This window comes from Myxine glutinosa, chromosome 10 (genome assembly GCF_964187855.1).
Source record: "Myxine glutinosa chromosome 10, kmMyxGlut1.1, whole genome shotgun sequence".
Taxonomy (NCBI): domain Eukaryota; kingdom Metazoa; phylum Chordata; class Myxini; order Myxiniformes; family Myxinidae; genus Myxine; species Myxine glutinosa.
The window spans coordinates 138,352,818-138,377,737 of NC_136270.1; the positions used below are offsets into that span (position 1 = coordinate 138,352,818).

The following is a 24,920-nucleotide window of genomic DNA, read 5'->3' on the forward strand; positions in this document are numbered from 1 at the left end:
AAAACTCTGAAGAATAAAAAGTCCCTGAAGACCAAAAAGACCCAAAAGACTGAAAAGACCCTGACGACCCAAAATACCCTAAAGCGGTTCCAAACGCAATTTTTTTTCTTCTGAAAAACATGGCACTCTCACGAGATTGTACCGTCAAATAAACGATTCCAACCCATCATTCTTGATGGGATTTTTGACTAGTTTAATCAATTATGATCAGTGAAGGTTTTCCAGTTTAGAATGAAGAGTACTTAGTTCCCCCAAGTATACACATGAGTATATGAGATTATATTATCAGGTCAACTTGGTGGTGAAGAACACAGCATCATGGTCTGAATAATATACATCATGGACATCAACTCTCATGTCTATCATTTCTGTTGAAGTAGACATGATCTAACAGAGATCCACCATCTGTTGGTGATTGTGTAACATATTGTGTGAATCCATACTTGTTCATAAGTACAACAAGTTGCAAATTTGATTGAGATGCCAAGTTTTCATTAAAGTCATCTATCTATAATTCCAGTAATCTCTGTATGTATGTCTGTATGTCTGTGACCGCTGTTTCTCGACAACCACGGGTCCGATATACTTTAAACTTGCCAGGTATATTGCTGGGGACCCGAGGATGTGCCTTTTCAAGGTTTCATATTAATCGGACAAGTAGTTAGCGAGCTATGTCCAAAAAACGATTCAACCAATCAGAGAGCAGCGAGCTATCACGTGTGCCGAACGTGGCGAACAGACTCTGCCTCGGACGGCACATTTGAGAGCGTATTCATTTATTTCACGTTGGCAAACTATGTTGCCGCTATGTTGGCGTTAAACGATGTTTTAAAACTAATTAAAACTAATTTGCGATTCTTTCGCTTTCCTGCGCGTTTGTGCATGCTATGGCGATTTCTTTACCAAACTCCGCAAGCCGTTCGCTTTGGACCAAACCATTTCATGTAAATAGAGGGGGGGGATTGTCACCGTACTCGCAAGCCGTTCGCTTTGGACCAAACCATTTCATGTAAATAGAGGGGGGGGATATAATTTTAGATATAGATATAGTACGGGCATGCCCTAGTCCAGAACAATGGTTGGAGCACACAATGGCATCAATGTCAGCAGTTTTTCCATACAGCACAGGAAACTTTTCACACTGCTAGATGGTTTTATATAGATAACAGCAACTACAAGTCTTGATTTTGCAGTTTCCAAGACCACAACTTTTGATTCGATACCATAAACAGATACCAACTGTAGTTCCTTTGGTTCAAGACAGGCAGAGGCACATATCAGTACACCATGTTTCTCTTGGTGATCGTGTTCACTAAATACATCCTGTCTGAATGGAACATAGTCATTTATGGAAAGAAAGTTGTCAATGTTATGGTTTGGGGTCAGATATGTTTCTGTGAAACACATTACGTCAGTATTGGCATAGATGGATTGTTCTGATTCACTAGTCAAATCTTTCATCTTTTCCAAAAAGTAGTGTACATTTAAATGTCCAACAGTAATATATTCAGGTCTGTTCAAACTCAAAAACATTGGTTTTGTTAAAGTAGGTATAGGATTTTGCCTCATTTCAGTCATTTCTCTTTAACCTTCTTGTCAGTTTATATTCCATCTTTCTGAAAATTAATGATGTGTAGTGAATCAAGAGCCTTCACACGACTGAATGCAACATATGCCTGACCAGATCCAAATCTCTTTGCACCTTTCATATTTACAACAATTTCATCCAAAGTCAGTCCTTGGCATTTGTGAATTGTGACAGCCCATGCTAATTTTAACGGAAACTGGCGACGTGATATCTGCGCTCCCTTTTTTCCAACTTTTTCATTCTTGCTTTCATGACGCATAACCGGTACAGCATTTGGATAATCGTGCTTAAATTTACTTGAAGCTATTGCGTGTTCTCCAACTTTGTTGTTATCAAACTTAACAAGAAGACAAGCTACTTTTCCAACATTGTTTTGGATAATAGCTTCTACTTTACCCATGGCACCGTTAACCAAACCGTCTGCTGTGTTTACATTTATTGTCATCATCACTCTGGCACCAACAGCAACAACTAAAACGGTTTCCAATCCACCAGTGTTTGCACGTTTTTGTGATGTACTCAATTTTGACAAATCCAACTGACCAGTACTATCTGTTTTGTCATCTGATGCTTGAATTGTTACTTGCTGGTCTTTTGCTGCTATTTTATCCAATTTTTCAGAATTGTACCCATCTACATCAGCATTGTAGGCAAACACGTGAAGTGCATTCTCTGGATAACTGGTAACATCACTACCAATGTCTCGAGAGTGTAATATTTCAATGTTTTCTTTCGTGGCTTCTCCAATTCTTAGACGACATAGCAGCTCTGCAAATGCACTGTCGTCTTTTTGCCTCATTATTTCTTGCAACTCGTGGAGCTGAAACTGATTTTTCCATATTGACCCATTCAATCTTGCCATAGCATCTTTAACTGGTTCAAATATGGGTCTTTGCATGACAGGTGATAATTGGTACAGGTCACCAACAGCTAAGACACAAACATTTCCAAAGAATATTCCATCTCCAGATGCACCTTTAATTTCTCCAAGCCGTCTGTGAATATTCAAGAGCATGTCTGAGCCAATCATTGAAACTTCATCAATTATGATCAGTTGAAGGTTTTCTAGTTTAGAACGAAGAGTGTTTAGCTTATCAAAAGTAAGTGGTGCACCATCTTTGCCATATCGTGCTGTTCTCAACAGTAACGCTGAATGAATGGTCATTCCATCAATGTTAAAGGCCGCCACGCCAATTGGAACCGTCAGAAGTGTAACTACGTCTGTTGGTTTTATCTGGTTAGAGAGTGGCAATATTTTTCTGATATCTGAATGAATCAATTTAATTACATGGCTTTTGCCAACACCACCAGGTCCACTGAGAAAGATTCTTTATGGTTTCACCTGTTTGTTTTGCTTCAATGCAATGACAGCTTGTTTGCACCAATTGCGATGATAAAACACAATTTCTTTTTGTTTCTGATTCAGATTTCTCATCATATTTCGATACTCATTGGAAGACAGATAATGTTTGTGAATTACTGCATCATACCGTGCTACTAATTCACTTGGATTGTCAGCTGTTGGATGTTGGAACATTGCTGCATTTGCATCAAGATCCTCTTGTTCTAACATTCTCTCCACTTGTGCACCTTCTTCAACATCCTGCATTTGGCTATGTACAGCTCCTGGGGCTATATTTGGCCAAGTATGCTCTGGGGCTCCATGAATGGCATTCTCTTCAATTGCTCTTTCAATAAGATGCAAGTTTCTAGTGTATTTTGCTTCATTTTCTTCAATTTGATCAGCAATTGCGTGATAATGAGTGGCATAGTCTGGATATCTCCCCATCAAATCTGATTCTTCATCACGCCAAGGAAGAAACAACTAACTTTGCATGGAAACATTTGCTGCTTTCCATTTCTATGTTGTATCTGTGGAATCGAATTACTGCTTCTCGCCTACGTTTGTGCATTATTCCCTTCCGGTCTTGCAATCGTATCAGTGCAGGCAGATCGTCGTTGTTATCATTTTCGACGTCATTGTCATCTTGGTCTAAAATTAGAGGAGTGATATCGTCAGTGTCTTCATTTTCAGCTTTATGCACTGTATAATTTGAAGCAAAGCTTGCCAAACACATGTTTTCTAAACAATTAGGTCTGAATGAATATCGCACCACAATGTTGCTTTGAAATATATCTTCATCATCATCATCTTTGTCTTGAATTTCTTTCATTGGTTTTAGAACTGCACCTCGTGTTTCTTTTGGTTCAGTGTTTACAAATACAACTGATCGACGTAATCGCTTCAAAGGCATTGACAAAATTCGGTAAGTTGCTTCTTGTGCGCTCACTTCTCGGTGGTTTAAGAATACCGATCCTGAGTGTCTCAACTTTACTCGTCTGTCTTTATTTTCATACTCCTTAGAAACTTGTTTGAGTAGTTCACCCATTCCTTTTTCATCTTTTGTCATATATGCAGCCACGTACATCACACATGCATAAGGATCTAAAATGAACTGCAAATCCATGTTTGCCTGCCATGCCTTCAGAATAACTGGATTGTACGGGTTAATCAACACTTCACTTGGCTGTCTTTGCAGAACAAGTGTATTCCATTTTTGAGAAACCGATAATGCATCGTCATATTCATCCTGACTGATACCTGCTTTGTCAAGCAATTCTGTGAGGCTCAAATCTGGAGCAGTTTCTTCCTCTGTCAAAATGTTGTGCACTTTTTTGAAAAGTGTTTGAGCACTGTTTTTCACTTGCTCAGGGTTTTCTACATCAATTGGCTCTCTGGCCAGTAATGTTCCTCTACTTGGAGGGTTTGGAAAACGAAAACGACAAATTCCTTTATTTCGACAATATGAGGAATGGTTGTGTTTTTGTACATTGGTGACGAGATCAGCGAGAATAGGATCCCCTTCTGGAATACTGCACGATACATGGCTTGAAACAGTCACACACTTCTTCATCACTTTGTACATCTAATTTTGGTGCATCTTTAATCCACAATAGTGTGTGTGGTAGCAGCAATCTGCTTCCCACGTCTCGGCTTCCCAATCCTCCCAGAGTGAGAACCAGGAAACAGTCAGAACTGTTCACACGGTGTTTATTACAAGAGCCTGTTACATGCATGGAATGTTTCCAGTGCACTGCACCGATACGGCGGCGCCCGTTACATGGCAGCGCGACCCGCATTAGCAAGTAGCAAGTCGCGATGCGTACAATGCACAAGGAAGCGCCCCGAGGCTATACTCTGAAAACATTAAAGTTCTTACTGTCGAGCCGGTTTTATACATGCCCCCCCCCTCCCCTCATCCCATACTGCGCAATCAAAGGGGTGGGCCAGACAGTGAGGAGCCTTGCTAAGGGGACAAGGTCACAGGGAGAACATAACATGGCTGGGATGGCATAACACGGCTGGGACGCAAGTAGAGAAAATGTCATTTATGGTCTTGGATCGCCCTGCGAGAGGTTTGGGACGATGTGCGGGGCCAATACTTAGTATTGTAAAGAGAAGCTGCGAGATATATGGGTGCCTCCAAATTATTGCCACCACACTCCTCCATCTGTCACTACAACATCTTCAAGATCGTTTTAGTTATCACCCTGGATCCCCCTGGGGATACCATTGGGAGTACTGGGCATTTGTCCCCAATCTACCTGGTTCACCACGGTGGTGCGTCGGATCTTCCGGTGGCGTTTTCAACTCAGCATTGGTAAGACAGTGTTAGCGGCATACCATCTTAACAACAGAGAAGCAAAAAGGGAACTGGGCGTGTTCGTTGGCAAGAAACGCTTGGAGTTCCAGCAAGCCCCAAAGTACCTCGGTGTACGCCTCGATCGGATACTGTCCTTCATGCAACACCTAGAAGAAGCTGAGGCCAAGGTGACATCAAGGGTCTCGCTTATCCGACGTCTCGCTGGTACGACCTGGGGAGCCTCCGCTAAGACCCTACGAATATCCACGCAAGCCCTGGTCTTCTCTGCAGCCGAATACTGTGCCCCAGCCTGGAGCAGAAGCCCATGCGTGAGAAAGGTTGATGCTGCCATTAACAACGCCCTCCGCATTGTAGCTGGTTGTTTGAAGCCCACCCCGGCATTCCACCTGCCAGTCCTCGCGGGAATCGCCCCGGACGGCCTCTGTCGGGAGGCTGCTACCCTCGCCCTGGTAAGGAATGCCCACAAAACACGACTGGCACGTCCTGCACAACACCACAACGATAGTGGTGCCTCCAAGCAGACTCAAGTCCCGCCATCCCTACAACAAGGTGGCACAAAAGATGTTCGGTTCTATCCCTGAGGACCTGTCTAGAAGCGCATGGCTGGCGGAATCTTGGAAGCAGGTGTGGGAAATGGCTGGGCTCACCCGCATCCATCGCTGCATTTGGGACCCAGGAGGTGGCGTCGTAGGAGAAGACCTACCACGCCTGTAATGGATCTTGCTGAACTGACTAAGTACGGGGTTCGGGCGCTTCACATCATCGCTGAAGATGTGGGGCCTGGCAGACAGCGCTGCGTGCGAGTGCGGCGAGCCTGAGCAGACTGCCAAACACATGATTTCCACCTTCCCCCTATACAGACCACCTTCAGAAACCGGCCTCTTCGACGTAGGACCAGAGACGAGGGCATGGCTGTACGACACTGAGCTGGCCATCTGATGATACACGAAAGAGAAGAGGGTCCTCCTATTTCCGACAAGAGCACCTCGACATGTGCAATGGGCTGGGGCCTCACCCTAACCTACCATGGAGTGGGGTCAGTAAAGTGGGGGCGAAGTCCAAGTACCCCCAATGGGCCCCTTTTCCCCTTATGAGCAAGCTAGACCTAGAGCGGAAAAAAGGAGAATTACCACATCGTTGTATTAGGGGGGGAACTTTTACCCAACGGAGCATGCATTGGATTATTTGGATATTGGATTATTAGTGAGTGCCCTACCGGGAAATCAAAGGATTGGATCAGCATTACAGGACTCTTTGCAAAAATGGCATTATCAGACTATAATAAAATCACAGGATTATATAAAGAAAAATAGCATCACAGGAAAATAGAATAAATCAACTTACAGGAAAAATAACACAGACAATCCCAGGGTATGAGATGATACAAATCACAGGATGTTAAACGATAAAACTCACAGGATTCTGAAATGATAAAAATCACAGGAAATTCACAGGCTTATGAGATGATAAAAATCACAGGATAATCACAGGAAATTAAACGATAAAAATCACAGGATTCTGAAATGATAAAAATCACAGGAAATTCACAGGCTTATGAGATGAAAAAATCACAGGAAAATCACAGGATATTAAACGATAAAAATTACAGGATATCCATAGGATTATAAACCCGAAATAACCTCGCCGTCACACGGGATTATAAAACGGATGATCAAATAATAAAGGAAATCACATCACGGGATTATAGAACCGTAATAACCTCGCCGTCACACGGGATTATAAAACGGACGATCACATCACCGGTAAATTAACAAAGGATTAGAAGTAACAAAGAAAATCACAGAGCAAATAATAAAGGAAATCACATCAAAATAACAAAGGAAATCACATCAAAAGAACAAAGGAAATCACAGGAAAATCACAAAGGAAATCACATCAAAATCGAAAGACCCTCACCGTCCCAGGATTAGAACCAGGCCTGCACCTCGCGGTTGGGTGGTGGGCCACTAACGTGCATGCACTGGAAACGTGTACTCTTCTTTCTTTTTTCCCGGACCGTGCACCCTAACGGAACGCATACTCTTCTTTTTTCTTTTTCTTTTTTCCCCCGGACCACGCACCCTAACGGAACGCGTACTCTTCTTTATTCCAGACCGTGCATTCTAACGGAACACGCATTTTTGGGGATCACAGCTCAACTCTATGCAAACGTAGCCACTGATGCTGATCCTGCGAGCTCGGGGTCACCTGGCGCGCAGCAACAGGGGGTTGGCAAACCCGGACTTTCCCCTTTGCGGACGCATGATTATGGTTGGGGACAGCAATTTGCACATGGGGACGTCTCGTTTATCTTCCTCCCGCTCTCGGCCCACCATGGTCTGTTCACCTGTACCTGTATTGCAAGTGTTACTGACACACACAGATCAAATTCCTAGCCCCCCCCCCCATCCACATGGCATTTATTTACCTCATCTCTCAGATGGTTGGCCATTTATACACACATTCCTTGCGTTGTGTCTGGAAATTCAAATGCCATATTTACTTTCACCAATTTCCAAAAATACCTCCCTTTAATCATCTTCCCCACATCTAATGATACATGATTTGCCAACCATTATCTCAACAAGCATAATCGGTCAATGGAAATACTCAGCACCTTTCACCATCTTGCTTTGTTGCCTTCCCGTATTGCAAGCATCATTTTTTTTGGAAAAAACCAGATATTTGTAAACATGATTCTGCATCGCTTCCATTATAGAAGCGTCTCATTTTGCAACTTAAATCTGGAATACAATCTCCCTATACATTTGCCTGCATCTAATATTATTCACTCATCTCACCAATCATCATGTGTAAGAAAATTATTTACATTGACCCATATCACAATTCACATCATTAGCAGCTGGTAGTTAAATATCAACAATAAACTGGTATTCTATTTTTGATAACCTCACTCTTATCCTATCAATACCTGGACATACTCACTTTCTGTCCCCTGGACAAACAAATTTCACAACAGTATAAAACACTGAAAAATTGTCTGAAAATTAAACATCGTCTCCAAGTTCTCTAGCTAAACTCCGCCCACAATCACCTCAAACTCCCCCACTCCCTTCAATCCCACTCCTCCCTCCAGGTCTTTAAAACAGCTGTTCACCACCATCTCTTATCTTCCCCCATCGAAAACCTTGATCTTTTCTACCCCCGGTAATTCACCCCAGAGTCCTTGCAGTGTTCATATGTTTTAATCCTCTCCCACCTCCCCCCAAGTCCTCCCGATGTCCCTGTTCTCAAATGTTGTGTTTGTGTCCTTCCCCCTCTCTTTTGTGTCCTTCCCCCTCTCTCACCATCTTGTCTACCGCTCCCCTTGTTTTTTGTGTTTTGTGTGTCGGTTTGTCTTTTTGTGTGATTAATGTTAGCTCTTTCACGAGCCTCGATCTTGTATACAAAAAAAAAAAAAAAAAAAAAAAAAAAAAAAAAAAAAAAAAAAACCTAGAGTCGAATGTGCAAAGTAAAACACACTTCCTTGCACATTCTCTAATGGAATCGCAATATCAACTCCCAGGAGGATGAGCAATAATTTCATTGACGTGATGCCAAAGTACCTGGTGGATTTCCGTTCACCTGGTCTGCAGAGCTGTGATCCGATCTTCACCAACACCCAATCACCTCTATGATCGGGATCAACCTGCGTGTAGAAACCTAGCACAATTTTGTTAAACCAAATCCAACACTTTCCATCCATAGGTGCACTTTTCCCCAGTGCAAACTAACCACTCTTATCAGTTCAAAAACAACAGTCCATAACCACTTTTCTTTATTTCCTGCCTCTACCATCAGGCTTTTTAAAACATTTTCCCCTACCTTCTCAGCAAACCTTGCAAATTCACTTGGCACTGACAAATTCACTTGTCACTTGTCTCACACTCTTACGACGTCTCTCTGAAAAGACCGACTGGACAACCCTCCCATCTACTTTCTGAATAATCCTCTCCAAGAAGTTCTGTCACTCAAGCTTTTGGGTCTCACTATCTGCCATGATCTTTCCTGGGAAAACCACATTTCCAAGCTGGATTCCAAAGCCAGTCGCCGACTGGGCATCCTCCGTCGTGCGAAGTCATTCCTTGGCACACCTGAGCTCCTCACCACATACAAGGCTTTCATCCGCAGCTCAATGGAGTACTGCTCTCCCCTCTGGGCTGGTGCTCCTGCCTCACACCTAGCTCGTCTTCACGCTGTTGAAATCAAAGCATTCAGAATCATTGGAATCTCCTGCGATGATGCTATCTCCGAGGGCCTTTCACTTACTTACCGCAGGCAGGTTGGTGGTCTTTCCGTCTTCTACCGACTCCTCTCCGGCCTTGCTCCCCCAGCTCTCTCTGGGCTCTGTCCCCCAAATATTCCTACAGGTCGCACAAGATCTGCCTGCAACCCTTTTATGGTTAAACTGCCAAAATCAAGACTCTCTGCTCACATTCACTCCTTCACTCCTCTTTTCTCCCACCTCTGGAACAAACTCCCTCACTCTCTTCAATCCCACTCCTCCCTCCAGGTCTTTAAAACGGCTGTTCACCACCATCTCTTATCTTCCCCAATCCAAAACCGTGAACTTTTCTACCCCCGCTAATTTCACCCCAAATCCACTTTTTGAGGTGCCGACTTCTTTCCTGGAAGTCCTTGGTGTCCTTGCGTTTTATACCTATCCTCCCCCCCCCCCCCGCCCTCCCAGGCCCTCTCCCTCCCTCCCACACATCTCCCGATGTCCCTGCTCTCAAATGTTGTGTTTGTGTGCTTCCTCCCCTTCTCTCCCCATCTTGTCGACCGCTCCCCTTTTTATATACTTTGTTTGCTTGTTTGTTTGATTTGTTTGTTTGATAAATGTTAGCTCTTTCACGAGCCTCCACTCTGTATACAAAAAAAAAAAAAAAAAAAAAAAGGTCCATCTGATTACACTTTCCTTTATCATCTTTGCACTTTCCACCACCTTCTTCACACTTCCTCCCGAACCTTGCCTTCAGACACAACCCACATGAGTTGTAAATACAATTTCCCCTTCCAGGCGCATCTGTCTAGCCATTCACAAATTGTCCACAAGATAACATCACCATATTTCACACCTCACCTCCCTGGACCACCCAGTGGTCCCCCGAGAGATGCATCCCAATGTTAAAACCACCTCAGCTCTCAAGAGCTCAATTTTGGCCCTCCATGGACTCACAACATGGACTTCATGAACACAAATCAGACAGACAGGGGTGAACAACAACACAACAACATGCATTTTAAGGCCATTTTCCCTGCGAGAGCGGGGGTTAGCCTTGCGGTCCCCATGACAATCTTCTCCATCTTGCCCTATTTTCTGCATCTCTCCTTGTTAACCCCCTTGCCCGCATTTCTTCTTCCACCATCATTTTTCCCAATTCTTCATTTGTCTTCCTCTCTCTCAACAATACTCCGCACATCCATCGAACCATTCACATTTCCACCCTTTCCAACCTTCGTTGCTGCTCTACGTTCATTAGTCATTACCCATGTCTCCCTTCAGCTTCAACGACACTCCCCTCCTCATCAGCATGCCACTCAGTTCCTGAAACTTCTTCCATGCACATCTCACTCTAGCAACCGTGGCCGAGTCCGATCCACCTTCTCTATTCAGCATGTCTCCGAGGTAGCAAAATGTTTTCACACCTTCCAGCTTCACGCCGTCTCCAAGATCCAACTCAACATTTCCTCCCTGTGCAGCTCCTTCTGTGCACACCTTACATTTGAATGTAGCTGCCACACTGGTTAATGACCCTCTCAGACCACTACATTTTTGATGAACCCACTCAGCGCACATTGTACATTGAATGGAGTTCACTCCGACACCCTTCCTGCACACAGCACAGGGCCACTTCCCAGTTCTTTCCACCTCACCACATGCTTTACCACTTGCCATCACCTTCGTCTTTCCGATATTCACCTTCAGACCTTTTGTCTCCATACATTCCTTCCACTTGTTCATCTTTTCCTTCAGTCCATCCATACTTTCTGTAATCAACACCAGATCATCTGCATACAACAACTCCCATGGTAAACCCTCTTTTACGTTCTGAGCCAGCACCTCCAACACAGCTAGAAATAGTAGTGGACTTAGTACCGACCCCTGATGCACTCCCACCTTCACCTCAAACTCACCACTGTTCCCGTCCTTCGTCCTTAGAGCTGTGCACGCTCTTTTGTACATTGCCATCACTACTCTGATCAACCATTCCTCCACTCCTAACTTCCTCATTGCCCATGTCACTACTTTGCGTGGAACCCTATCGAATGCTTTCTCCAGATCAACAAACCCAAGAAACAACTTCTTCCTCTTCTCCATGTACTTCTCCTGCAACTGGTGAAACCAGCAATAACCACAATTACCTTCTGCCAAGCAGGAGGCTAGAGCATCATTACTCCATCTGCCCTCTGCCCACCTTTTACAGGCAGACAGACAATGGCGAGCCACAAGCAACCCAACAAGGCTCCAGCTCCCATCCAAAGGACACAACTTCATCAGACTGGCATAATCTCTTTGCCAGCTCACGTACAAACCAAAATTGCAAACAAATAGTTTTCCAACAAAATCATTTGTCACTAGAGGGAAAATTCTGGTACCCTATTGCAGAATTCACTTCAGCTCTCCACCACTCCTAGTATTGAGTGGTATCCCACAGCTTTGCTCAAACACACTAATACGGTATACATAAAACATTGAATTAATTCTCCCCAGAACTCATTCCCCTGCTCAGGAGCCACCATTTTGGTAAAATCATTAAACATGCCCAACTGGCAATCCACTCTGCTCGGGATTGTAAAATACTGGATTCTAACCTCGAACCCAGTCACCGCTTCTCCGAAACAGCTCCAATTGTTTTCTTTCCCCCCCCACACAAGCCAGTCCAAGCCAGCAACTGTACACAAATATATCCCAGCATGCCGTGACCTTCACAACTCCCACCAAGCTAGCATTTCCAAAAAACAAAACCATTTTGTCTCTTCTTTTCCAGTCATATAAACCAAAGCACACTTTTGTCTGCACATGTATTTTAACCACGATTATATGAGACTAAACACCAGGACTGCTCCCTGGAGCAGTCATAACTCGCCTCCACACGTCATCCAATCACCTATGTCACTCAACCGATATTAAAGAACAATTATTTTCAAACCCTATGAGACATCTTGTTTGCAGACAGACAAACAGGTGAAACCATATCCTTCATTCACATTTGGTGGGGATTAAACCCACAAACTCCCATGAAGGCAAACAATTAATATATTGTCAACATTCATCTCTTATCACTCTCTCATCCCCCTTCACGCGGCCCCATCCACCGACAGGGTCACCATGACCTAACAGCTGGAACTATCGCGACTGATTCAATTGTACACCAGTCAACACATCCAGGGGAAAAAAGTTGGGACGGGGGTAATAGGAGCGGGAGGTGTAATAGGGGGGGGGGGGGGGGACGGGACAGTATGACAGAGGGCACAAGCTCACCAATAGGCCGGATCCAACTCCGGACCTTGCCAGCACTACCACTCAATGCGTCCCGTCGCTAATCAGGGACTCCACAACCATCTACAGCAGGTGACCACAACAACTCATCTACCTGGTACCCACTCGACCAACAGGTGACCCGACAATCAAGCAGACAGACAGACAGACAGATGGATAAACGAACCCCCAACGTACTAACAGGAAGGTCTCACAGAGGCCCATTCGATCCACACTGTAGGCTGCCACGATTCTTCCCGCAGGGACACACCACCCCATCATAGTCACACTCAGTCACGTCTGCAGACATAGAGGGAATGACATTTGACACCATAACAGACACCGCAGACACCGCCTTGATCCATACCTGCAAGCGCAGTCAGACACACCCAGACGGACACAGGGGTGAAACCATAACATCTACACCTCCTCAGTGGTGAGGTCATGACCCCCAGCACCACATGTCATTCTTGGCAGATCACCCACCAAAAGAATACTCTAGCCTGCCTGGCACAGCCAGCCCAAACAGACTGAAACTCTAACCACTCTCACCTCTATTTCCACCGCTGCTACCAAATTGGGGTAACAGACGTCTCCATCCTACAACTACAACACTTGCTTGGTCAACCCCAGCCCATCCTGCCTCTCCAAGAGCTCCGCATCCAGCCAGATAGACAGACAGACAGACTGGCTCCACATTACAACTGCAAACATTTGATGAACCAAAATAGCAACCGCTAACACCAACTATTTATTGTCCCATTTCCAGGGAAATCATTCCCCGGTGGGAAATCATCCAGGGAAATCACACCGCAAGTCGACCACCATTAAAGCACAAAACAGAGAGGGCAGTAAGAAGACCATATACGCAGAGTGAGACCCGGAAATCAAGCAGACAGACAGACAATCGAAACTGTCTTTCGAAACTGCCGAACGACAAGTCTGCAGACACTGAGGGAGTGACATTCGACACCCCCAATAGACACCGTGGACACCACCTTGGTCCGCACCTGCAACTGCCAGACACCCCTGGACGGACACAGATACACCCAGATCATTCCCACAATATGAGCAATTAAAACGTCATTTCAGAGATACCGGAAAATCGAGGCAGAACAATGCAATCAGCATTCGCAAGGTTCATACTTTCAAATATTTCAACATCACCGATCTCCATCGAAATGCTAAACGACGCGCATCCCAACTCTGGCATCCCACAGCCCTTCTTAGAGGCATGCTTCACAATGCAGCACCACCTCCACTTGACATACACCCTCCGCATTTGTGCTCACTCAACGCTTCACTCTAACTCAGCCCCCACGAGTCACACGACCAAAGACCCTCTACCTCCGACATTGTCCACAAAACAGCCATCTCATACTCACGTCAGATGCCTCGACGCTCCCCCGTCACTGGCGTCTCCGCTTCGGTGCAATCTCGAGCTGCATTCGCGCACCCCATCCACACATCATTCGCACGGCGCAAGCCACACCAATACTGACAGTTGAAGACCGGACAGTTTTTATCTCTCGGATGGACGTTCGACCCACATTAGCCTTCCCAAACACCTCAACTCTCCAATATTTTCCCCCATCCGCCTGTGGGGCAGCTTGTCGCGCATTATCTGCCTTCGGAACCACATGCATTTTCATAACTATACCTCCATCACACGCCTGCAAAGTCTTTGTCCGACGCATAATTCCCATAAACACAGATGCGACGACGCATCTTGCGTCTCCCAGTTGCCATCTGCTCTAGACCTTGCAACTGTCATTTCATATTTCATCCGCTCTAGACAAATAAACCAGCGCCCCATCGTATTCCCGGCACAGCGAGAGACCTCATTCACACTGTACATCATTCATTATATGGGCAGGACTTCCGGCGAGACCGGAAATTCTCCATTCGACTCTACCGACCGTTGAAAACCAATGCATTATATATTGTTCGCATTGCTATCAACGTTTATTCAGCATTTCCGCTCATAATTTCATCTTCTCCAACGTATTTCTCGTGGCATTGCATGGCAGGAGTCAGATTCCCATTACACCTACATGGCATCGAGCACATTTATAGTTGTGAAAATATTATGCTAGACAAGGCAATATCGACTCACGCTCTCACGCACATGCGCGAAGACCATGTACAAAGTCGAAGTGCCCATCTCTCACTAAATGATCCACAATGCACCGAGACACACATCCTTCAAGCCATCTCATACTCATGTTGTTCACAAAGGTGCAACCACAACACCTGGCTGCATCATTTTCTTTCCCTCAGTCTGAGCCCTTAACTTCAGTTGTTCACAAAGGTGCAACCACAAACGCCTGGCTGCATCATTTCTTTCCATAACACACTCATTCTAATCATTGTATCTGGCTCATTATACTCCTGCTTAGGTTGGCTTTGGCCATCCTCGTGCACCTGACATAGGCGTTCCCTCGTCTCGCTTCGCGAGGCCCGTGCGGTCGTCATGGCGACTGGCCTGCACGTCGGGTCCCCACGCGCACGGCAGGATTGCCGCGCGGTGGACATTAAATCATTCTAGTTTTTCAGAGGTGAGTATCAAACCCCGACTTGCATTAATCTTTATTGCCACGACACTCGCCCTGATGATTTAGTGTAGACGGCCCCTGGGAGGGTATGCGCTTCCGGTGGTCCAAGGAATGACATAATAATAATATCCATTCCGTTAGCTTATCCCTGGCTCTCTCCGGCTCGGGCACGGGGAGGGGGGGGGGTGGGGGTCAGGGCTCGGTTGACCTTCCGTCATAGCAGGGTACAGAGTCAGTGAGTTACTCACAGGGCTGGGAAGGGAGAGGGGTGGAGGGGTAGGTGTAGGATGGGGAAGGGAGGGGGCCGGGCCTCGGCCATCGGAGGAGCGGCCGTCACCGAGGCTCCTGGTCCAGGCTCTCTCCTTTGCTCCACTATCCGGGCCAATTCTCTAATCAGGGTTCGGTGTGGATTCCCAGCCCCTCCCGGTCCCACTGGGGCCGGTCTCCCTGGTGGCTCTGGGATCTCCACCGGTTTCACTCCCGCACGGGGAGGTCCCGCAGCCACTATCTGTTGCATTACTGGCAATGCCCTCTCCACCTCTCCTATGGTATCCTGCGCAGTCCGGAGGCTTCCCTTCAGACTGGCTTTCACAGATTGTTCCTCTCGACGAAGACATTCTTCGGCCCACCAGCCGAATGCTTCCCAATGTACTTTAGATTTAGTCAACATGTTCTTCTCCTTTACTCTCAATACATTGCGTAAATGCTCCATGCAGTCGCGGGCAAACATTTCCCCAACAGGGAATATTATCTTTTTGTTCTTACTCTTTCGCATCTCATAATACCATATATCTCTTACCGCGTCCTTTCCATGCTTCCTAAGCATGGACTCCGCTGCCGGCCCGTCCTCAGATAGGTCCGCGGCTCCTAACGCCACTTGTCAGTTACCCATATTTACTGGCGATCCTCACCTTGCTTCGCAACCCGTTAGTTCTATCGGGGGGGGGGGGGGGGGGGGGTTATTATTCTGCCTCCACACTGACAGATGCTCTCTTCCCGACGATACCCTTAGTGTCGTCGGGCTAGGCTCCCCCCCCCCCCCCCAGGGGAGTATTCTGACCCCCAATCCGGTCGGCCTCCTTCCCCTCGTACCTAAGCGAGAGCCTTTGGGGCGCTCGCCCGATATCTCGAGTAATACGTCACCACACAACACTCCTGCCGGGCCTACACGCATCCGAACATGCGCCGCGTCCGGCCACTTTTCCAACGTTCGCGACACGTCGAGTGTCCAAGCCGCTGAGCCTCCTGATACACTCCGCTCCCAGCTCAGGCCAGAGCAATTCTTACTCCCGCATCCTGTAACACACCTATGCAAACAGTTTCTTCCCCTTACCTCTTAGTTCAGAATCTGTGCCGGAGTCGGAAGTCAAGACAGCGCCTCGCCACTCAGCGGCAGCACAAGTCAACGATATTCCGAGAAAGATCTCACCTTTTAGCCCCTTGACCTTGTTGCTGCCACCGAGCGGGGAGACCGTTCTCTTCCCCTCCGGACAAATATCCTGTCCATGACGCCAGCTGTGGTAGCAGCAATCTGCTTCCCACGTCTCTGCTTCCCAATCCTCCCAGAGTGAGACCCAGGAAGCAGTCAGAACTGTTCACACGGTGTTTATTACAAGAGCCTGTTACATGCATGGAATGTTTCCAGTGCACTGCACCGATACGGCGGCGCCCGGTACACGGCAGCACGACCCACATTAGCAAGTAGCAAGTCGCGATGCGTACAATGCACAAGGAAGTGCCCTGAGGCCATACTCTGAAAACATTAAAGTTCTTACTGTCAAGCCGGTTATTATACATGCCCCCCCCTCCCCTCATCCCATACTGAGCAATCAAAGGGGTGGTCCAGACAGTGAGGAGCCTTGCTAAGGGGACAAGGTCACAGGGAGAACATAACATGGCTGGGATGGCATAACACGGCTGGGACGCAAGTAGGGAAAATGTCATTTATGGTCTTGGATCGCCCTGCGAGAGGTTTGGGACGATGTACGGGGCCAATACTTAGCATTGTAAAGAGAAGCTGCGAGATATATGGGTGCCTCCAAATTATTGCCACCACACGTGTGCATGTGGCGAACCTCTGGCTTGGAATTCTATGCGTATCACGTAGTCAACGAGTTCTCCCAATGGGTGTGATTTCGATTTCAAAACGGTCTTGGACAACAGGTCGAGTCTGTATTGAAAATGACGTGCTGCAGTAACTGGATTGGATCTCAGCCATTTGTATTTGTCATTAACTGACATGTTTTTCACATCCTCGTCATCAAGAACTGTTGCATATTGCCTCGCTATTGTTTGAATGAGATCTGGCCCTGCATATCAGCTGCTGATATTGTGAAAAACCATTTTGGTAGTCCAAGTTGTCGAACCATTGCAAGTACATCATAAAACACAGATTGCAAATAAGCAGGAGATCCTCTGACTTTCTTCAATATCTTATATGCTTGGTCCGTTCTGACTAACTGTCGCATCTTTTCTGCATCTTTAAGTGAACCAGCAGTTATCTTTTTTCCTCCAAGCTGTCTTGTATTGATTCTTCGGAAAACATAATGGTTGATGTTCCCATGAACTTGTTTGCTTTCTGTGGCATATTGTGCACAGAAGAGATATTTTATTGATTTGGCAAATCTTCCATCTACATCAAGCAAACGCTGGTTAAAATACTTTTGTATACCAAGTTGCTTCTTCCTCTCAGTCAATAGGCCATTTTTTCCATCTGGGTATTTGTCTGGGTTTGATAATTCCTCAAAATGTGGATCAGCTAGCAATGGTAAAGGTTTTTCACCCTCTGCTGGTGCCAAATAAATTTCCTTGTCAGTAAAATCTAGATCGGTTTGGACCAAGCTTGTTTCATGAGGCATTCCGGATATTCTACAAGCCTTATCAAATGAATCATTGTCTTTTCTCATTTCCTCGTCATTGTCATCACCAGACATCTGATCGTCAACATTTACAGCATGAGTGTAATTGCTTGTGTTATGGAACGCATTGTCAGTTTCAATTGGTTCAGGAGCAGCTTTTGTCAATGCAACGTAGTGGTACTGCTGAATAAGTCCGATATATATATGTCATTATTGCCTGCACTATGCATTGGATAGATCGGATCCATGTTAGGATTCTCGGTAGCAGTAATATGTATATTCATTTGGAACAGTTCAGCCAAAGCTTTGACAGCAAGATGTTCACCCCATTGAAGTCCTGATTATAAATTATCCAAATATTTTGCCCATCTAATTTCTTTTTGTGTTTCCACATCATCTATCAAATCAATGGCTTCGTCTTCATCACTGGGCTGTCAGTATCTGCATTAAATACATTATTTGACTGAACACGTGCTGAGAGGAAATCTCGGTACTGCATTCCATCACTGGTGCAATTTGGATTGTCTTTCATAAATTTTGCAAGTTTTCTACGTAACTCAATTGCAGTTCCTTTGAAAAGACCGAGTTTGCAAAGATGATAACATATAGAAGCAAACAGTTTCCATCCTTAGGCACATCCACAATTGCCATTTTTTGATATTTTGCCATATTTTCTAGTGTTTTCATGCCTTCATCATATGTCCTTTCAACGAGAACGATTTCCCTGCTCTGAATATCTCCATGGCATGAAGAATGGCCCTGAAAATCCTTTTCAGTAATATCTATTGTCGGGTCGTCATTGGTCATCGCATGGTACATCTCAGGATCGTCACCCTTACAGTCATCACACCAGTTTTCATTGATAGCAATGTCTGCATAGAGTGGGTTGTGAAGCTTCAACCATCTCAATGCTGCCAGTACTTTTTCTGGTCTTACATAGTCATACAGGTAGTGTGACTTGTACGCCATTTTTCTCTTCAATTTCATCGATACGATCTGAGATTCAGAAGGCAGGCGGGGAAACTCTTTACAAACAATGTTGAGCTTGGCAGGGACATTGACAGCAGGTCCATGGATTCCATGTTGTTTGCCACGTGGAAGACCAACTATTTTCATGAAAGGGATCCGTTGTGATATTAGTCGTAATTCCAAAGAATTATGGTCTTTCAGTTCTGTTGGTTGTGGTTTCAGTGTCATTTTGTTACATTTGGATTGTCCTGGCATCTTTCCTCTTTTCAATGTCAAATGACATGTTTTGCAGATCCACTCTTTTCCACCTACAGAACTTTTAGATAAGTGCAATATATTATTTAAAAGATCTACAGGAGCTTTATTATAGCTGTTTTTTTTGAAAGGCAAAACAGAAACGCTGTACATGAGGCGGTGGCATGAGCAACACACGTAGTCAGCAGCATCTCGCACTTTTATGAGAAAATCAGAAATTACTTTGTCAAATTTTGGAATGAACGTTTGTTTTTTAATACAATGTAAATTCATTCGGAATTTGACTTGTTGTTTTCTCACTGCAAATTGTTCTGGTGTTTCTTGTAATCGTATTTGTTTCATTACTTTTATGCCTTTTTCTTTCCTTTGTTCTTTCTACTCATGGAGTTCCAGTGTAAGTTTCCATTTCTTGCTGAGATTATCTTTTGAGCGTCTTTCTTTGATTTTCTCAGGCAGCTCTGCTGCACATTTCCATTTTTTTGTTTGTTTATCTTTAGATCGTCGATCGTTGGTTTTCTCAGGCAGCTCTGCTGCACATTTCCATTTTTTTATGTGTTTAGCTTTAGATCGTCGATCTTTGGTTTGTTCAGGGAGCTCTGCTGCACGAATTTGTTCCATGTGTATTTGAACCTTAGACAGTCGATCTTTGGTTTGCTCAGGGAGCTCTGCTGCACGTTTCCATTTTTTAGTTTGTTTATCTTTAGACAGTCAATCTTTGGTTTGCTCAGGGAGCTCTGCTGCACATTTCCATTTTTAAGTTTGTTTATCTTTAGACAGTCGATCTTTGGTTTGCTCATGGAGCTCTGCTGCACATTTCCATTTTTTAGTTTGTTTATCTTTAGACAGTCGTTATTTGGTTTGCTCAGGGAGCTCTGCTACACGTATTTGTTGCATGTGTATTTTAACTTTAGACAGTCGATCTTTGGTTTGCTCATCATTTTGGTTTAAGCACTTCAACCTTTGAGCCATTTTTACTTTTTTTTTTTTTTTTTCAAAACTCTGCTTATTAGTACGAGGCATTGTATTATATTAAACAACCTTCACGTTATTTACAATAAATAGAAACGTTATTTAGAAGTAGTTTTATCTTGAAAATTGCATTATAACAAGGTATAATAGGCACTTTTAATCAGGCATTTAAACCATGTAATTATCAAGGCACCTGGACCTCACAACAAGAGGAGCAGCTTGCATCAGCTGTGAAAAGAGGCAGTACAGTGGAGAATTAGCTGTGAATAGAGCCAGCTGTTTAAAGAGCTAGCAGTGTGGAGAACCAGCTGTGAAAAGAGCCAGCAGTGTGGAGAACCAGCTGTGAAAAGAGCCAGCAGTGTGGAGAACCAGCTGGGAGAGAAGCCAGCAGTGTGGAGAACCAGCTGGGAGAGGAGCCGGCAGTGAAAAGAGCCTGCAGTGTGGAGAACCAGCTGTGAAAACAGCCAGTAGATTGGAGAATTCGCTGTGAATAGAGCCAGCTGTGAAAAGATCCAGCCATCCAGGGAACCAGCTGTGAAAAGAGCCAGCAGTGTGGAGAACCAGGTGTGAGAAGAGCCAGCTGTGTGGAGAACCAGCTGTGAGAAGATCCAGCCGTGCAGAGAACCAGCTGTGAAAAGAGCCAGCAGTGTGGAGAACCAGGTGTGAGAAAAGCCAGCAGTGTGGAGAAGCAGCGGTCAGTGGTGCCAGTGGTGAGTAGTGCCAGCTGTGAGTAGTGCCACCAGTGTGGAGAAGCAGTGGTCAGTAGTGCCAGCTGTGAGTAGTGCCAGCTGTTAGTAGTCCACCAGTGTGGAGAAGCAGCGGTCAATAGTGCCAGTGGTGAGTAGTTCCAGCTGTGAGTAGTGCCACCAGTGTGGATAAGCAGCAGTCAGTAGTGCCAGTGGTGAGTAGTTCCAGCTGTGAGTAGTGCCAGCTGTGAGTAGTGCCACCAGTGTGGAGAGCAGCGGTCAGTAGTGCCAGTGGTGAGTAGTTCCAGTGTTGAGTAGTTCCAGCTGTGAGTAGTGCCAGCTGTGAGTAGTGCCACCAGTGTGGAGAAGCAGCGGTCAGTAGTGCCAGTGGTGAGTAGTTCCAGCTGTGAGTAGTTCCAGCTGTGAGTAGTGCCAGCTGTGAGTAGTGCCAGCAGTGTGGAGAAGCAGCGGTCAGTAGTGCCAGCGATGAGTAGTGCCAGCTGTGATTAGTGCCAGCAGTGTGGAGAAGCAGCGGTGAGTAGTGCCAGCTGTGAGTAGTGCCAGCTGTGAGTAGTGCCAGCAGTGTGGAGAAGCAGCGGTGAGTAGTGCCAGCTGTGAGTAGTGCCAGCTGTGAGTAGTGCCACCAGTGTGGAGAAGACTGCCATACCTCAGAGATCGAGTTGAGGAGAATTTCCTGCCTGTGGAGATCACCTTCTATTTCAGATCTGCTCGGTACTCTGTGCCCTGCAGCTCCTCAATCCATCCGAGTCGCAGCTTAACTCAGCTGTGAGACGAGGTAGCCGTGAGGATAAGCATCCGTGAAGAGAATTCCATGCTGCGTGAAGACTGCAGTACCTCAGAGATCGCGTTGAGGAGATTTTCCGGCCCGTCTCGATCACCCGATATTTCACATCGCCATAGGACTCTGTGCTTCGGCTACTCAACCCATCTGAAGCACAGCTTAACTCAGCTGTGAGGATAGGCAGCCGTGAGGAGAAGCAGCCGTGAGGATAAGCATCCGAGAGGAGAAGCAGCCGGAGGATAGGCAGCCGTGAGGTTATGCAGCCGTGAGGTTATGCATCCGTGAGGAGAGGCAGCCGTGAGGAGAAGCAGCCGTGAGGATAAGCATCCGAGAGGAGAAGCAGCCGGAGGATAGGCAGCCGTGAGGTTATGCATCCGTGAGGAGAGGCAGCCGTGAGGAGAGGCAGCAGTGAGGAGAATGGCACACTGCGTGAAGACTGCAGTACCTCAGAGATCGTGTTGAGGAGATTTTCCCGCCCGTCTCGATCACCCAATATTTCACATCTCCTCAGGACTCTGCGCTTCGGCTCCTTGATCCATCCAAAGCGTAGCTTCACTCGTTAACAGTTAAAAATAAAACTCCCACGTTCACGTTCGGTTGACTTATTGTGCTTTCAATCGTTTCATGGCAAAATAATTCAGGTAATGAAGCTTGTCCCGAAACCTCGATATGTCAATGCGTTGGACATTTTGTCTTGGGAATGATATTTTAACAATACAGGTGATGGACATGACACAAAGTCCCGTGTGGAATGCCGAATACAACGAGGTCCAGGTGATGGACATGACACAAAGTCCAGTATGGAATGCCGAATACAACAAGGTCCAGGTGATGGACATGACATAAAGTCCCGTATGGAATGCCGAATACAACAAGGTCCAGGTGATGGACATGACACAAAGTCCGGTATGGAATGCCGAATACAACAAGGTCCAGGTGATGGACATGACACAAAGTCCCGTGTGGAATGCCGAATACAACAAGGTCCAGGTGATGGACATGACACAAAGTCCGGTATGGAATGCCGAATACAACAAGGTCCAGGTGATGGACATGACACAAAGTCCCGTATGGAATGCCGAATACAACAAGGTCCAGGTGATGGACATGACACAAAGTCCGGTATGGAATGCCGAATACAACAAGGTCCAGGTGATGGACATGACACAAAGTCCCGTATGGAATGCCGAATACAACAAGGTCCAGGTGATGGACATGACACAAAGTCCGGTATGGAATGCCGAATACAACAAGGTCCAGGTGATGGACATGACACAAAGTCCGGTATGGAATGCCGAATACAACAAGGTCCAGGTGATGGACATGACACAAAGTCCGGTATGGAATGCCGAATACAACAAGCTCCAGGTGATGGACATGACACAAAGTCCGGTATGGAATGCCGAATACAACAAGGTCCAGGTGATGGACATGACACAAAGTCCCGTATGGAATGCCGAATACAACAAGGTCCAGGTGATGGACATGACACAAAGTCCGGTATGGAATGCCGAATACAACAAGGTCCAGGTGATGGACATGACACAAAGTCCGGTATGGAATGCCGAATACAACAAGGTCCAGGTGATGGACATGACACAAAGTCCGGTATGGAATGCCGAATACAACAAGCTCCAGGTGATGGACATGACACAAAGTCCAGTATGGAATGCCGAATACAACAAGGTCCAGGTGATGGACATGACACAAAGTCCCGTGTGGAATGCCGAATACAACAAGGTCCAGGTGATGGACATGACACAAAGTCCAGTATGGAATGCCGAATACAACAAGGTCCAGGTGATGGACATGACACAAAGTCCGGTATGGAATGCCGAATACAACAAGGTCCAGGTGATGGACATGACACAAAGTCCCGTATGGAATGCCGAATACAACAAGGTCCAGGTGATGGACATGACACAAAGTCCGGTATGGAATGCCGAATACAACAAGGTCCAGGTGATGGACATGACACAAAGTCCCGTATGGAATGCCGAATACAACAAGGTCCAGGTGATGGACATGACACAAAGTCCGGTATGGAATGCCGAATACAACAAGGTCCAGGTGATGGACATGACACAAAGTCCCGTATGGAATGCCGAATACAACAAGGTCCAGGTGATGGACATGACACAAAGTCCCGTATGGAATGCCGAATACAACAAGGTCCAGGTGATGGACATGACACAAAGTCCCGTATGGAATGCCGAATACAACAAGGTCCAGGTGCGAGACGGACTTTGAACCGTTTAATATCCAGATTTAGTGAGGTATCTTATGTTTACAAAAAGTATTCACACACTGGAAGACGTGAAGGTATGAAAAATTCTGGATGCTTCCAACCAGGTGAAGTCCGATTGGGTGGATCAGTGACGTGGCTGCTGTTGCTCTGAACAATCCAAATGGCGATCATCACGTGGTACGAGCAAAGGTAGCTCGATAATACATTAATGACACGTGCTCATGTTCGCAGCACAGACAGGCATGACGTCGTTATATATGTTAACATAATGGTTACCTGCCCTGCCATCTCCTTCAACACTCCCGGATGTTTATCCGGCCCCAAAGCTTTATTTTCTTTCGTCAACTCCAGGAAACACACCAGGTAATGTGAAAAAACAACGGAATAACTCGTACGGGTCGACAGGATGTCCAGTTTAACGTCCATCCGAGGGACGGTGCACACACTGATGCATCTCCCTACCTGGGAAATACCTTGATGGCAGTCTATAGCTCTGTCGGGATTCTAACCCAGGATTGACAGGTTCGAGGTGCGTGTGCACATCTCTAGGCCATCCTATCAGCCCTTACCTGAGGCACGAAATAAAAAAACTTCTTTATTTAAATATACCCGGGGGCCCGTTGGTCCGTCGTACCAAATTTTCATTGGTCTTCACGGCCATGTAGCATACCTGCCTTGTAGCATACCTGCCTTCCGAACTCATGGAGCTCTTTTGGGTTTACACCTGTAAGTTTGAATTCGCTTATAGCCCTTCTGTTTAGTCCCCTTGACCCCCTCCTCCCTCTTACAGATGGACGAAACGACCGATGACATATACACCTCGTGGCGGTTTCAAACATCCA

The 24,920-nt window shown here is 45.9% G+C and overlaps 1 protein-coding gene across 1 annotated transcript; it reads right to left on the bottom strand.

Moving 5' to 3' along the window:
- Nucleotides 1-1,601: 1,601 nt before the first annotated feature.
- On the bottom strand, nt 1,602-2,753 carry LOC137433712 (ATP-dependent DNA helicase PIF1-like). Its single transcript, XM_068125977.2, has one exon. It carries the CDS (start codon nt 2,751-2,753, stop codon nt 1,602-1,604), a length of 1,152 nt encoding a protein of 383 aa, XP_067982078.2.
- Between the last annotated feature and the right edge of the window lie 22,167 nt (nt 2,754-24,920).